Raw genomic sequence first — 15019 nt, forward strand, 5'->3', positions numbered from 1 at the left:
AGGTCTTTAATTTTCTGCTTTCCGCACGTGTCCGTTAGCGATGTCCAGGGCAGGTTATACTCCGGGGCCCACAGCATGGCTGCAGTTGGAGATGTGCACCTGCACAGTCCCAGCACTCATGGGTTGCACCTCCTGATGGGAAGCAGCCTTCAGCGTCAGGGGCACCTCTGCTGCCAGGCTGTCGAACGCCTCCTCCTGCCGGCTGCAGAGCCCCTGTGACAGACATTTTTTTCCAGGGTAATTATTCCACTTTCCCACATAACACTAGCTAACCGCATGGCAGCACGGCTGCATTTATGCCAGACGCTTTGCTGACCCAGCGTTTTGTGCTGGGCAGTGTCTGATTCTCTTCTCTCTGAGATGACGTATGGCTCTGGCACAGCTCCCTAGAGCTGACCGAGCCTCATAATAAAACACAGAAGGGCTGTATTGCCACACTGTGATCTGCTGTGAGTAGAGGGCAACAAGTAGATTCAAACCCTTAAAAAGAGATCCCTCTATGAGTCAGAAGGCATCGTGCCTTTTCTGCTGCCTTCTTTGGGAGAGAAAGAAACAATTTCATACCTTTTTGTGAAGCAGCTAGTTTGTGGCGCTGGCAACACGCCAACGGCCAAAGGCATCAGGTTTTAAAAAGACTATTAGACTCTTTAAATACAGACCAGTAAAATCCACTCATCATTGCTGACTGGGGGTTCCCTGTGGAAGTTACCTGCTAAATCCCGAGTTTTCTAAGTGTTTGGGGGAACTAAAATTGGCATAATTTCCAGTGTCATCCATATTAATCAAGAGAACAGCCCATAGTCAAGATCAACTAAGGAGAATGAAACACTTTTCATGTGTCTTTCCAAGACATCCTTTGGAGTACTCGCTTAATTGGCATCTAGGTAAAAGAAAAACATGTTAGCCTGACAAGAAAAGACAGTGCTACTTCTGTTTGAGGTGTAAATATTATTTTTTATTTCCCATTCCTGTGAACTTTCGTGCTTTCTGTCCTTTCCTCTGTTTTCTGAAATAAGAAGAATGTGAAAATGACAACACAAAAGGACCTAGTGGTAGAAAAGTTAAAGAAAAATGGATCATCTCTGGAAGAAGTGGAGAGGGACAATCCTCCTCTGCAAGACCTCGCTGACCTGTGCAGAAGGCAGGTGGTTCCAGCGTAGTGCCGATGTCCTAACACTGGGAAAAGATTCCACTGGACGACATGCGCAAGGATGGAGCATACACAAGTGCTAGAAACTACAGAAATTTATACCGCTGCCCAAGGAATATCCTTAGCCCATATTGTACTGTTGTAACCTGAAAGACAGACATTTCCGTGATGTATTTAAATAAACAAAATCTCCAAACAATACCATTTGGAACTATTTCAAGATCTGTACTGGAATGTATTTGGGTATTACCTGATGTCTGTTATTTTAATTTTAATTCCAATAGGAAGTGTAGATTAATGCAGTGCTGAGGCAGATCAAGACTGGAAGATCTGGTCTTTAGCCAGATATCCAATATTTAAAGGCATATTTTTTATCATCCTCTGTAGCTAGAGGCTCTGAAGTCTGGAAACAAAAGAAGTCTCACAAACAAAAACAAGTTGTTCTTTGAAGGGTGGAAATAATGAACCTTTTCTCCTATGGATTTATGCTCTATGCCCCATTCTTCCCCGCCTCACTCTGTCACTGCAATGATCTCAGCTGCCCCCTGGTACTTCTCTCTCCTGCAATGCCACGTGCTCAGCTCCCCCCCCAGCCTGTGCTCGTCCCAGGCAGGACAAGGCGAGCCCTACCTGGCTCTCAGGGGTTTGCTGGATGGGCATCCGGCAGGCCAAAGAGAACAGGTAACACCAGTGACCATGCTGCAGCCGCCTTGGATGCAAATTCCGAATTTAAGTCTCTACCTTCTGCTCAGATTACTATGATTTTCTTCAGTAAGATTGCTGCTGGATTTGTCTGCCACTGCCCGATAAGTTCAAAATCATTAGCAGAGAACTGGCAGACAGAGACTCAAACCTTATTTCTCTCAGAGACCAAGATAAAAATACAAAATGTACCTAATCAAAGTAGTGACAATCTCCTCCTCCCCAGGTCTGAGCCCTGCTCCGCTTGACTTAACAGTCTTTTAGGTGCAGGGCACGAGGAACACATTCTCTCATGGAGTCTTCTCATTTGGTATCTCTGAAGATGAATGAAACCAAGTTCTGCAATATGACCATCAGCTTCACCAGCTTCTTACATGCCACATTTTAGGGCCCCAGCGTGACCCCTCAAAGGCAGGCAGTATCTCAGCCAGTTAAACTTGATGTCACCTCTTGAAATTATTGTGATCACACAGAGCATTTAATCAGTACAAAGTTTAGCCATTTCAGCCACCTTTCTTTGTAATGTATCTACTGGAATAGAAAACATTACCTGAAATAAATACGCTCCTCGGTTAACTCTCACTTCCAGCAATTCTGAAGAGGTCTCAGGAGACTCCCTGTCACTGACATTAGGAAATTCTTTCTATCTGTATCACCTATAATCAAAAGAGCCACCTTTATCTCGCAAAAGCTCTTTAACTCCAGCAAAACTCACAAGAAGGCTGGGCAGGGACACACAGGACCTCAATCCATCCACACTTTTACTGTCACAGATGACCACATCACTGTTACGAAATTAGAAAGCTCCAATTCAAAAGACAGTTATTATATTTTGATTAACATTAATACATTTATTTAATTGTAATTTACTTTTCATTCATAAAAAGGACAAAGCACGGTCCTGCTCTACTCATTTGAAAAAAAAAAGAAGATAAAAAGTAACTAAAAAAACAGTTCAATATTCATCAGTATCAAATAATAGTAATATCAAGTTTCCTGAAATATAAAGAAACAACAAATATGTCTATCTATATAAACTTTAATTAAGAACCTTGCGTTTTAAAGCAGATGATACATTAGTTAGTTTTTCTCGACAACGATTTGAAACTGAAGGTCCCAGTCAAATTTACACAATTCTGTGAAACAGAAAAAACTCCCACTATCTGATCTGTATGTGAGACCTACCTCATCCGTGTTGCTGATTTAAAAAAAGAAGTGGCTTTCCTTCCCAGGTCATTTCCATGCAAAAACTAAACCGTTTTGGTTTTTACACCATGTATTAGAAAAGTAAAAGGCAATCATGCATTTGGCAAAAGATTTAGTTGTGGTTGTAGATTATATAAAAATGAGTCATACTGCAAAAGAACCAAACCAAATGAAACACAATAAACCACATTTTTTTTTGTACAGAAGGCTTACAGCGTATTAGTTTCTCACATATGAAGACAGCTCATTTCTCTTTCAAATAATTATACAATTTATGAAACTCAGTAGTGTTTGACACTTTGACATTCCTCTATAGGGAAGTTATCACTTTCACCTATTTAAAAAATTGTCATCTTGTAACAAATAGTTAAAATTAAACTAAACCAGTATTATTGATATTTCTTAATGAAGACTCTACACTTTTACATGTAAATATATAGTACAAAATTATACAAATAAAAGAAGTGGGTGTAAATTATTAATAGACCTATTCTTGCTTCATGTAAATATTATTATCACGGACCTCTACAGTATCAGTTCTAAAAAGATAAAATCTATTTCTAAGTAGCTAGCAAGGTTGTGCTAATAAAATATGATTCAAAGCTTATAATTCTTGAAGCATCAGACATTGCACTATTACTTGAGCCAGCTGATTCAATATCACTGTGTTTCCTCAACATTCACACTCAAACTACTTCCCAGCACACCATGGGAAATGAAAGGAATGTGCATTTCTTTAGCAACTTAAAAAAAAAAACCCAAACAAACCAACAAAAAACCCAACACCAAAACACTCTAGACACAGTCAGAACAAAAACATTCTCAATCTCTAGTAGAGTTCCCATTTTGCAAAGGCCATAGTAAACATTTAGCTTCGACTAACAGTCGGGATCTGACTTGCATGTACTTACACACAGTTGGATCATTCAGTACTCTATCAAAGAGGGAAACGGTCTCAGAACTTTAAAACTCTTATTTACAACACTATGAACATCAGAATAATATCAAGTTCTTGAAAAAGCATATAATTCTCCCAAATGTACGCCTTCACTACAGGAAGGTAACACCTGGCATCTGCAGCATAAAAATGTAAATATAATAATTTTTTTTTACTGTGCTACTCTGCTTTTGCCATTTATTGTATATCTTTTCTTTTTTATATTTTAAATCTTTTCACTTTAAAAAATAACATACGTTTCCTACCATTTCATGGTCCACTTGGCTGATCTTTAACATGGACTCCATTTTCAAACTCCTAAGTGTTACATTGCTACCTTAATAATACTACTACTGGTAATAATACTAAATCAAAACCGATACATTACGCTGCTTCCCTGAAAGCTGACATTTCACTCTTAAAATCAGCAACAACGACCATAACAGAATTTTTCAACAGAATCGTTTTAAGAAAAGAATATGGTGAATCTCGTGTCAGTGAAGTACAGCTCCTTTAAGCTGAGCGTCCTACGCATTTCTCAGGTGTTCCGAACATATTTAAAATAAAAAAATTCCTCGTCACTGACTTTTATTTCAAATCCTTCAAATTCTATCCAATAGCCTCAAGAAATATAGCTCTAAATAATGAAATGTTTTTGCTTTGACTGTCTCTCTAAAAAACCAGTAATCCCAATAAATGATGATGGGGCCATTCAAAAATATGCAGTACACAAAACATATAGGATAGTACAGACGGACGTAGTACTCTTACATTTATCACGTACAATCAACATTTCAATCTCTATTATATTTCACAATTTGTTATTCAAGTTAAAGCACCTACGTATGGTGATTTTACTTTCACTGTACAGCCTATGTTATTGGGTTTTAACACTGTAACTTGCCCCATTGGACCGAATCATGCAACTGTCACAGATCAGCAGAAGTGTTTTATAAGGCATATTGGAACAAGTTAAAAATATTTCTTAGCCTTTCAAAAGTTGATTTACTTCATGAAGGAGTTCCTGGATGCCTCAGTCCTCTTAAAAGTTCGTAGGAAATCGGTAGGGTAATTTATTTTAAAGTGTAATTTATTTGGCTTAGGATGGTGCCCCAGGAATCAAAAAGAATCGTGGTCCTCATCTTCAAAGGGAGTCCTTTGTGTCAGGCAGAGGACAAGGTAAATCCAGCTACATTCAGAATCCCGAGCAGGCGAGGACACCCAGGGCAGGCACCACCAGGACCAGGAGCAGAGTCGGTACTCCAGCAGCGGCACCTGCGCATCGAACAGATAACAACAGGGTGTTGCTCTTACTTCAGCATTACTCGTGGAGGAGGGCAATAACCCTGGATGTGAGCAAGAACGTGTGGTAGGAAGGCTGGAAAACCAGCTGGCGTATCTCAGCACAACCCCTACCTGTATGGATAATCTGAAATGGACAGAGACTTGCTACAGCTCAGAGGAGGACTCGCTCTTTTGTTCTGCAAGAGCTGTTTACGCAGCGTGTTTATACAAGCAGCGAGGCCATTCAGAACACATCAGTGTATTTTGATTTGGCCGGTCCAACAAGCCAGGAGGTTATAACGGGAGGTAAAAGGTCAAAATAAATATTTAAACATGTGAAAACAAAATTAATGGAGTCTTTGAAATGTGAAGAAGCAAAGAGACACCTTTGGAAATGTCAATGTTCATATGATCAGCAATAACCTGAGAGATGTCAAAGAGCCTAGTCCGTTTGTTTACCTGCCAGATTACAAAGTCCAGATGGCTGACTTCTAGCAGTGTGGCATTTACACATTTATGTCTGTTAAAGTCACAAGGGTCTTTCTTAAACAAATATTTTAAGACAAAAAATATTAATTGACAGCTTGCAAACTTTACCTGACTTGCTCTGGCAAAGAGGCATAAGAATTGCTATGACGTTAAATGGCTTGTGTTGCCATGGTCCTCTTAAAAAGCATCAATATGAGAAAAAAACCCCAGCCAAACCGTGCCTGGCTGTCAGTCTTGGAGATGGGCCAAAGGAGCTGGAGAATGAGCTATTCTTTCATCCCAGAGAGGGCTCATCTAGGTCAGGATGGTAGCGTGTAGGTGGGCAGCGTGGGACCCAGCTTTCTGCTCGTCTTGCTGTTGAACACAGACTAAGGACAGAAGTGCTTGCAGCTGGCAGTGACAGTCCTGAGTTGCTGCTGGAACCGTTCCACTGGATGGCTCTCCAGCAAGTGTTCTTCCGAAGGAGGAAAAACCTTACTGAAAAGGTCACATGCGAACCAAACAGCACAGATTTCAGCAAGCAGCCCTGTTTTTCCTAACAACAGGCGCAGTATGACAAATTTCAAGCATTCTTTCATAGAATTTAAAGTCCCCAAAAGGACATTCACATTTTCTCATCAGACCTTCTGCAAGGTCAAGTAAATCACATCATCTGGTCCAGCACCATGCAGGCTCCTAGAAAGACAGATCTGTACGTTTTACATGTCTGCCTGAGAAGTTTCTGCATCCTTCAGGATAAATAAAGAGCTTAATTCTTAATTTTGTGTCCATTTCAAACCTTCTATTAATAAGGTGCTTTATTAATTTTAAGTTAGGGAAACAAGATCGTAAGGATGAAAAAAATGCTGGTTTGAAGTGAGAATTTGGCTAAATAAACACCTGTTAGTTACCTTCAAGCATGTATTTCTTACAGTATTTCCTAACCACAATAACAAGGAGAAAGTAAAGAAACTAGACGGAAATGAAACTGACTGATAACAAAAACCACTTTTTATAAGGTTTGTGGACTAAGTCCAAATCAGAAAACTCCAGATTCACTGGCTCATCAGTTAGCTGTGGACAGATGGAGGTGATAGTATTTAGTCATTTGTGGTTCCTACCTACATAACTGCAGGCATTTTTTTCTAATGTTTTTTTCACAGTATGTCTCGACACACTGTGGGTTTGATGTCCTTCAGATCAGCATCTCCTCTGATGTACCATACATGTACTATTTGCAATTCCAAGATGAAAGCTTTGTCCCCCAAACAAGAATTAACTGAGGATGATCGGATACATTCTTAATTTTTGTACTGAGCAGAGCTTCTCCTCTTTGCAGAGTCATTTAATTGAGCCTTCATCTGCAGTTCCCCATGTTCATAGCACGATCTCCTCTCTTCATTTGGCTTTAAACAACCCCACTCCAAACAACGGCAGTTATCAGGCAGTTGTTTGGAAAGCCAGCTAGGACTGTATCTTAAACTAGAGTGCTTAGTCTTCTTTCCTCACAGCTGACTTATTACAATACAACTAAATCCTGAGCATTGGTATGGTGGGAATAATCATGTTCCACCATGTATATATATATATATATATATATATATATATATATAGAGTACATGGGTGCCACTGGAGAGAGCTGGGTCTAAAGACACCCTTCAGCCAAAACCTATCTAGAGAAGGTGTGGGAAGAGTGTGTGCCCTCACCATACCAGGAACAGAAATATGCTTATACCACTTGACAGGATGTGCCTACAGCTGTTCATATGCACGTATGTACACCGTGACACTTACCAAATCATTTAACAAAAAGGGGCCCATAAGCCCTTAGCAAACAGAAAGCCTGACGTGTTTACAGTTGGCCTTCAGTAGTGAATTTAAGTGCTATTAGAAAGGCAGATCTGAAAGGCACTTGGAAAACCAAGACAGGAGACCTACCAATCCTTCTTCATCAGCTCAATTCAGCTGTAAAAAGTCAATTTCTATGAACAGCACATTTTTCCATAGGAAGCAGTATAACCACCTCAGTGAAAGATAAAATTAAGGAAAATATTGGAACATTGCTTTTATAAGTATCCATAACCAGAGGAATTTTATGCTTAAGATGAACATGAATGTATGTTCAAATATATTTTCACACATAACAACTGCACATTTTGGCAGCTGTGAAAGTACAGGGGTATATTTATCTGTACTTTTTAGCTATTTATGGGACACATTAATCTTTTCTGTAGTCTTTATCCCTAAATATCAAAGTAGTGGTATTTAATGAATGAATAACAGCCACAGGAAAAAAATAGTCCGGATTTCGTATTTCAGAATACCCACGGAAAATGTATTCTGCCTTCATCAGACCAGGATGATGCAGTTGGAAAGACAGAACAAAACTCATGGTTTGAATTCTTCTAATGAAGGAAAACATGAAAAAAAGTTTGCGAAATGAAGTTGAACGATGAGCAAATACGAGGAAATTTCTATTTGCATGTAACTATCCTACAAAGAGAAAGGCATAATAAATCTTCCCCCTGAGATGTGCTCGCTGGCTCCAAGACTAATAGTAATTCACTCCATTACAGCAGTTCCTTACAAGGTGGAGGCACTGTTGCAGAGATACCTATAACAGCTCTCCGCAATGAAGCAAATCCTACCCTTAGACAGCACATTAACAGAACATTAGGAGGACAAATGCACATGAAAGATCATCTCTTCTTTTTTCTTGTTAGATTACCGACCCACACGTCAGGAACCACACTTTACTTGAAACACTGGTCAGCAGTGCATGACAGCCAGTCCACTCCTGCAGCTCATGAATGGAAATTAATGCAAGTTTTGCCTGAGTACAGACTACAATATTTAATTCTGTAACATACAGTTGTGATCTGTCAGCTTTAACAATCTTTAAAAACTAGAGAAACACCTGATAAAGACTTAATGAATGTACACAAATAAACATGTGGATGTAAATTAAAACAGAAGGATTATTAAGCTTCTTCTGAAGTCTGGCCGGGTATGAGCTGGATATATTTAGCACCTAAAGATTCATTCTCTCCTCAGTGTTATAATGTGTCATCTCTCCTCTCAACCGGCACCTTGCATATCCAGTGTGCATGCAACTGCAAACTACAGTCATCAAATTCGAGGCCAAATCCAAATCAGTATCACACGACCTACCACTCTAATACACCATGTGTTGACTTCATATCAAGAGTCCTTATTTCTTTCAAATAAACAATGAAAAACATCCCTTAAATTTTTCTGCCACCAGCCCCAAGCAAAAGAAGTTGTGAAATCTTGCTTTATTCCCATAGAGACCTTGTTACTGTCTGCTATGTAGTTTTTGTAGTTGATATCTTTAAGCCTAAAAATAGACTTTAAAAAAAGACTAAACTATCTACAGAAACATATACTCAGAATGTGGCTTAAAAATGAATACAATTTGTATTGGATGCATTCAGTTAACTTTTTTTCCCTGCCTCCTGTTCTCAGCAGACTTTCTCACAAGTTGTTTATCTGAGTAAATGAAGAGAAGAACAACTGCTGGATGAGTTTTCCTTCAGGAAGATCTTTGCATATCACAGGAACTCCTGGTACAGTCCCACTAATCCAGTTTTCCAGCCGAACTTTAAATTCTGTCCAATCATATGAAGTCTAGGATGAAATGGTTCACACTTCTGAATAGAGATCCTGGATTTTACTGACATCTCGAACAGTATGTAACACTCTTCCAATTATATTCAAAAGTAATGAAATCAATTTAATGCCTAAATGAAACAGGCATTAAAACAATTCTGATTTTGATATATTTCCCAAGCCTTTGTAACAACTTGTTATTAAAAATACGCCATTATTTTCTTTAAACGTTACTTATCTTTAAGATATGACATTTTTGGCCCTTTTCCCAACATCAGTCCCTTTTTATACTGGATTGTAAAAAAAATAAATCTAGAGGCCTGTTCAGAAATCTTACTTCATCAGATCTATGAACCAGGAAATTAGTTACTGGTCATCTGTGAAGCTGTCATATGTGAATAACTTCTCTTTCTCAGTGGGAAAGTGTTTGCCCTGCCAACATACACAAACTTCAAGCTATTCCCCGGCTAATCATGAGCTGATCCTGTTGTGGCAAAACTCTTCCTCTGCTTTTGTTGTCAGGAAAGATTATTCAAGAATTAATTTGTATTAAGTTACATCAGTTTTCTGAGTTTCCAGGTACTGAACGTCAAGGGGGATGTCCAGGTGACTGTTCTAGTTTGAGGACTGTGTTTTTCAAGTGAGTATCTCAGCTGTCCCCTTTATTGGGGCTTATTTCACACTCTGGAGCTGTCTCGGATACCCCGTGCAGGGCTGGATTAGAGCTACTGCAAAGTAAAACCCGACATGAGCACACAGCGTGGAGCTGGATCCTCAGTGCTGCTGTTTCTCTCTACAGATGCACTCCTCTTGCGCACCACAAATTGTTCAGGTAGATGCAGACTGGTTTACATGAATGATACAGCCGCTGCAACACATTTTTCATGACAAAAGTTATCATACATTGAGTAAGACTAAGGAAAAGAGAAATCTTTCTTACCAGGACTGGTATTTTACATGATTCATAACAGATTTAAGTTTGTAACATAAACTTTGTAACTTGTTAAGAAATGAGCCTGCCTTTGTGTCTGTTTTGCAAAATGGATTTCTTTTCTCTGAAAGAATGGCCAAACTCCTACCCATTTTCCTGTAAATAATATTCTCCTTTTGGTTGAGGACCCAAGACTCATCTTCCATCAGGGCTGTCTGTTTTTATATTTCTACTTTTTACTAATGCAAAGCCTTCTCATATTCTGTTTCTCCTTGCTTCTAACTAAGCTCATCCACTTCTCTGGGAAAAAATTGAGCCACCTGAAAAAAAAAGAAGGTATTTTTGCCTGCTCTGTTTGTTAATTTCTTTAGTATCTATCAAGTTTGTTAATATCTATTCTCTTGAGTGTTTTAATTTTTACCCAGGTAGGAGAGAAAAGCAGGAAGGGAAGAAATGTTAATTTCTTCAGGTCAAACTAAATTGCATAAAAGAAGTGGGTGGGTTTGCAGCTATGTCAACTGGCTTTTGAAAAGAAATTTCACTTGTTCCAGCTGGAAATACTGTCGTCATGAAAGACTACTGGAAAAGAAATAGGTAGTATCAGCTGACGTGATTTAAATTCTGCCATCCCTATTCATGGTAAATGGAAAATAACTGAACTAATTACAATATGCTTATCTTGCATCATTGGCATCATTGCGAAGTCATGGGTCCAACTTTCCCTTGTCTAGGAATACCTTTGTTTGGGCACGAGGAAATTTTCCTCTTGCCTGTGCCATAAACCTTTCAAGAAAGGTGCTATGGAGTAATTCACAACCCTGTGAATTACTGTTTTGCAGCAGAGTAGATGTAATGGATGGAAATCATGCTGTCTGTGCATCTGCCCATGCTTTGTGCTATGTTAAGGTTTGCTGTCCATCTGCAGAACAGCTTTAAAACTATCATAAGAAAAAGAGAGAGACCATTAAAAACATAGTTGAAGGGCTGCTGCTGCTCTGGGTGGTTTGTCCACCCCATGGTGTTAGTCTGTCTTCTCCTACTTGAAAATCCATACGCCAGAGCCAAGTAAACATGTTGTTTTGTTCTGGCAATGGCACCCGGTGTGTTGGCAGCGTCGGCAGGCAGCTGCGGGGGCTGCTTTGCCATTGACTCTGGCCCTGCTAGCGACCTGGGCTGCCAAAATGAAAGGATGCCTTGGACTCTGAGGAAAAGCAGATAATTTTCAGTCGGTGGGCTACTACTTAACTATCAATAAATGTAAATTATTTCTCAACTACCTCTTTCCCTTCATATATATTAATGTTCATTACATATTCTTGTGCGTGGGGAGTTAAGTAGAAGACCACAGGCAATATTTTTTAAATGTACTCTTTTAAAGCAGTATACTCAACAAATAATCGCAAGAACAAACTATGGTCCTTCTGTGACCCAGCCAACAGTTGTAGTCATACTTCATGCGCATTTTGTGAGTTTCAGGATCGCTTAGATGACCGAAAGGTTTGTCATACCTCTCAGCATCTGCCCTGTCTCTCCAGTTGTCAGCGAACACTCCAGACAAATTGGCTCACCAGCAGCACCAGGAGTACTGCCAGGGCAAGCAAGGCTGGCTCATGTACTCGGCTAGGAGGAGATGTTTGCTGCTGGAAACTGCCTGCTGAAGCAGCAGGAGGAGCTTGGAGTGAGTTTCGGTGGCTTGTCCCAATAGAAAAGCTTATCTGTGATTACACTGATTGTCTGGTGTGGCAAAACACTTGGCTGTGAATGTTCCCACATAAATGTATTCTGCATTGTCTCAGAAATTATGGTTGATATTCAGAGGAATTTGATCATCCTCTGAGAGAGTATTCATCAAAAAGGGCTAATTTTTCAGGAAAAAATGGGAGGCCATTAGAGAAAGTTTCATTGTAACCCTGAAAAGCAGAAAAGGGAAAGATCTTCTTTGGCCAGCTGGCATGTCTGGGGATTTCTGAGTGAAGATCCTGCTCCTCCTTGTTCAAGAAAATAGGGATTGATGAATTTTTTTTACAAATAAATTCATCCTAACTATACACCAGATTTGTCACTCCTTTTCACTTGCAAATAGTCCACATTTAAAGAACCACATGGTACAATGGGTGAACAGTAGAAACTCTTCAGGTGAAAAACGGTGATGAATTAATGGGAAAAATACTATAGTTTCAGAATTTCTGTGTTCTTGGGAACCAATGTGGCATGTATAAATACTGAGTTACATTAAAAGCCTGTCTTGAAAATCTTCATCTTTCAGCCTGGAAGCCTGGCTCACACATCAGAAGATGAAGAAGGATGCCCTCAGCTTCTACAAGAGCAGAAGCACCCAGTCTCTACGGGCTGGATGACTGTTTGCTTCATGGCAGGGAGAGGCCACTGTCCCTCCACAGCATGTGATAAGACTTGCACAGCAGGTACAGGACACTGCAGGGCTCATGCTCATGACACTGGCTATGTGCCACACAGTCTCCATGTACAGGTAAGTCCCATCACCGTGCAGCCCTTGAGAAAGAGGGAGGTAATGCGGAAGGCAGGCAATGCTGCCAAAACACAGCCCCCCTCCCTCTGCCCCCTGAGCACAGCAAGCATGGAACAGCAGGAACAGGAATCGCCCAAGGCTGGGCACCAATGTGGCAAATAGGCAGCAGAATCAACCAGTGGACTGAGAAGCAGCAAAGAAAATAAGTTAGTCCAACAGGCCAGCTCAGCTTCAATATGTCCTTGCTATTTGGCAAGGCAGAAAATATCTTAAATTGGGCATGGAAGTTACTGCAGAAAGGAAGACAGCAAACAGCTGGCCTAGCACGTGCCTTTCTAGAGCAAAATAATGTAATTTTTACTGATAAGAATATACTTTGAAGAATTGGGTACTGTTAAACCAGAAAGGTCAATACAATTTTCCAAGGTAGCAGGATCTCTGGTAAAGAAGACAGATAGGAATAGGCAGGATAAAGCATCTTAGAGGGCTGCATAAACCAGAGGAAAGGTACACCAGTTAAAACAGAACCTTTACTGGGAATGCTCCGATTTTCCCAGTTTCAAACAAAGATAAAATAAAAGGAGAAAGAGATGAAGGTAGAAACTAGCAGGAACACAACACAAACCAAGAGCAGGGGGTTAGCGGAGAAATTGTTCCTAGTTTGACACATTTGTTGGCAACTCCATTTGGCTTTCTAACAAAGTAATTTTCAGATTGTGAGGATTTTCAGATTGCAGGTACATGCAGAAAAGGCTGTGATTAGTACCACATTCCCCTCCAGCTGAGCACATCATTTTACATTTTAGTGTTCTGATACAGAATTACTACCAGCCATTGTAACTGAGTGCAAACTCTTCCTTTAAAGCCAGACAAAGTTTTTTACCTCCATACTGTGTAATGTCAGAAAAAGATTTGAAACAACCCATCACTGGCTTCTGTTATTACAGAAAATAATAACTTAGAAATTCACGAAATACTTGTTTTAGGGAGAGACAAAATCTTCTCATGTGGAGATAAATGAGGGAAACATTTTTTTAGAGATAATATCTAAATGAGCCAGCAGTGCCTAAACCCAGCTTTAAACAGCTGCTCATCTGTTTGGATGAGTGACTTACGCTGCCACATTAAATTCTACATTCCACTTATTTCTGCTCAGCACTATTAGAAAATAATGCTGAGTTACAGAATTTAAGCACAGAAAAGATCGTTATGTTTTTTAATGTATCCTATATCATCTAAATATTGCATCACATACAACACAGTTTAAGTAGCCTTTTACGTAGTTTCTCCTATACTGAGCCCAGGAAAATGGACTTTTCTAAAATACACCTTCTAAAATGGCTTGCAGCCTTGGATTTTAAAACACCAAAGTTGAAAAGCAAAAAATCAAGCAGATTTTCGTGCTTCTGGAGAAGAAAGTTTCAAATTGATCTTCGGTTACAGTTTCTCTCCTGATAAAGTTCTTGCTTCAGCCACTCTACAGCTAGAGCCACAAGCACCAAATTTAATACTCTAAAACATTCACACGAACTTAGATGAAGGATTCTTCTGACATTTCCTAATTTGACAGAAGTAATATTCCTCCTTCCCTTCCCACTGGCTTAATATAATTGTGTTGAAGAGCCCCAGAAGACAGACCAGGTAGGGCTCTTCCAGTGCCTACTTTGAAAAACTGTTGTCAACTCTCCATTTATTGCTTCACTGAACAGGCTTTAGACATTCGGTGAAAGTAAAAAATATGGTATTAATCTTTAAAGGCAAGAACATTTTGACATCAAAGTTCTTCATGTATTCTGGAAAAGGCATGGAGAATTTCAGTATGTAGTAAGATGTACTATTTAATATATCTATGTAAAGAAGGCAAAAATACACACAAGTATTTCCTGTATTGTCACTGGCACTTAAAAGATATGTTTGAGTTAGCAAATATGTGATTTTATCTGCTCTTAATATCTGTAGTAACAAGTAATTCTATTTATACGTGAATACAAACCTGCCAAATAATCACAGTACAAACTGTGCTTCTAAAGAAACATTAATCATTTAATGTACTGTCAGTAGATCTGAAGTTTGGAAGTTATACAGTTTTAAGGAGCACAAAATGCCTGGTTATACCTGGCTGTAACTCTGGGGCTGTCTAGTCTGACCTCCCACTCCTATCAGGACTGCCGCCGACACTGGATGTCGTCAGCTGCAGCTTTGCCCAGCTGAGTCACAGAAATC

General features: G+C 39.6%; 1 protein-coding gene across 1 annotated transcript in view; it reads right to left on the reverse strand.

The window, feature by feature from the left end:
• Positions 1-2762: 2762 nt before the first annotated feature.
• The window catches only part of CNTN1 (contactin 1), a 259953-nt gene continuing 247696 nt past the window's right edge, over positions 2763-15019 (reverse strand). Inside the window, exon 24 of the mRNA XM_054188409.1 lies at positions 2763-5270. Coding sequence (XP_054044384.1) covers positions 5191-5270 — 80 coding nt within the window. The 3' untranslated portion in view covers positions 2763-5190. The remainder of the gene's footprint in view (positions 5271-15019) is intronic.

The sequence above is a fragment of the Rissa tridactyla genome, chromosome 1 (genome assembly GCF_028500815.1).
Source record: "Rissa tridactyla isolate bRisTri1 chromosome 1, bRisTri1.patW.cur.20221130, whole genome shotgun sequence".
In the NCBI taxonomy this organism is placed as follows: Eukaryota; Metazoa; Chordata; class Aves; order Charadriiformes; family Laridae; genus Rissa; species Rissa tridactyla.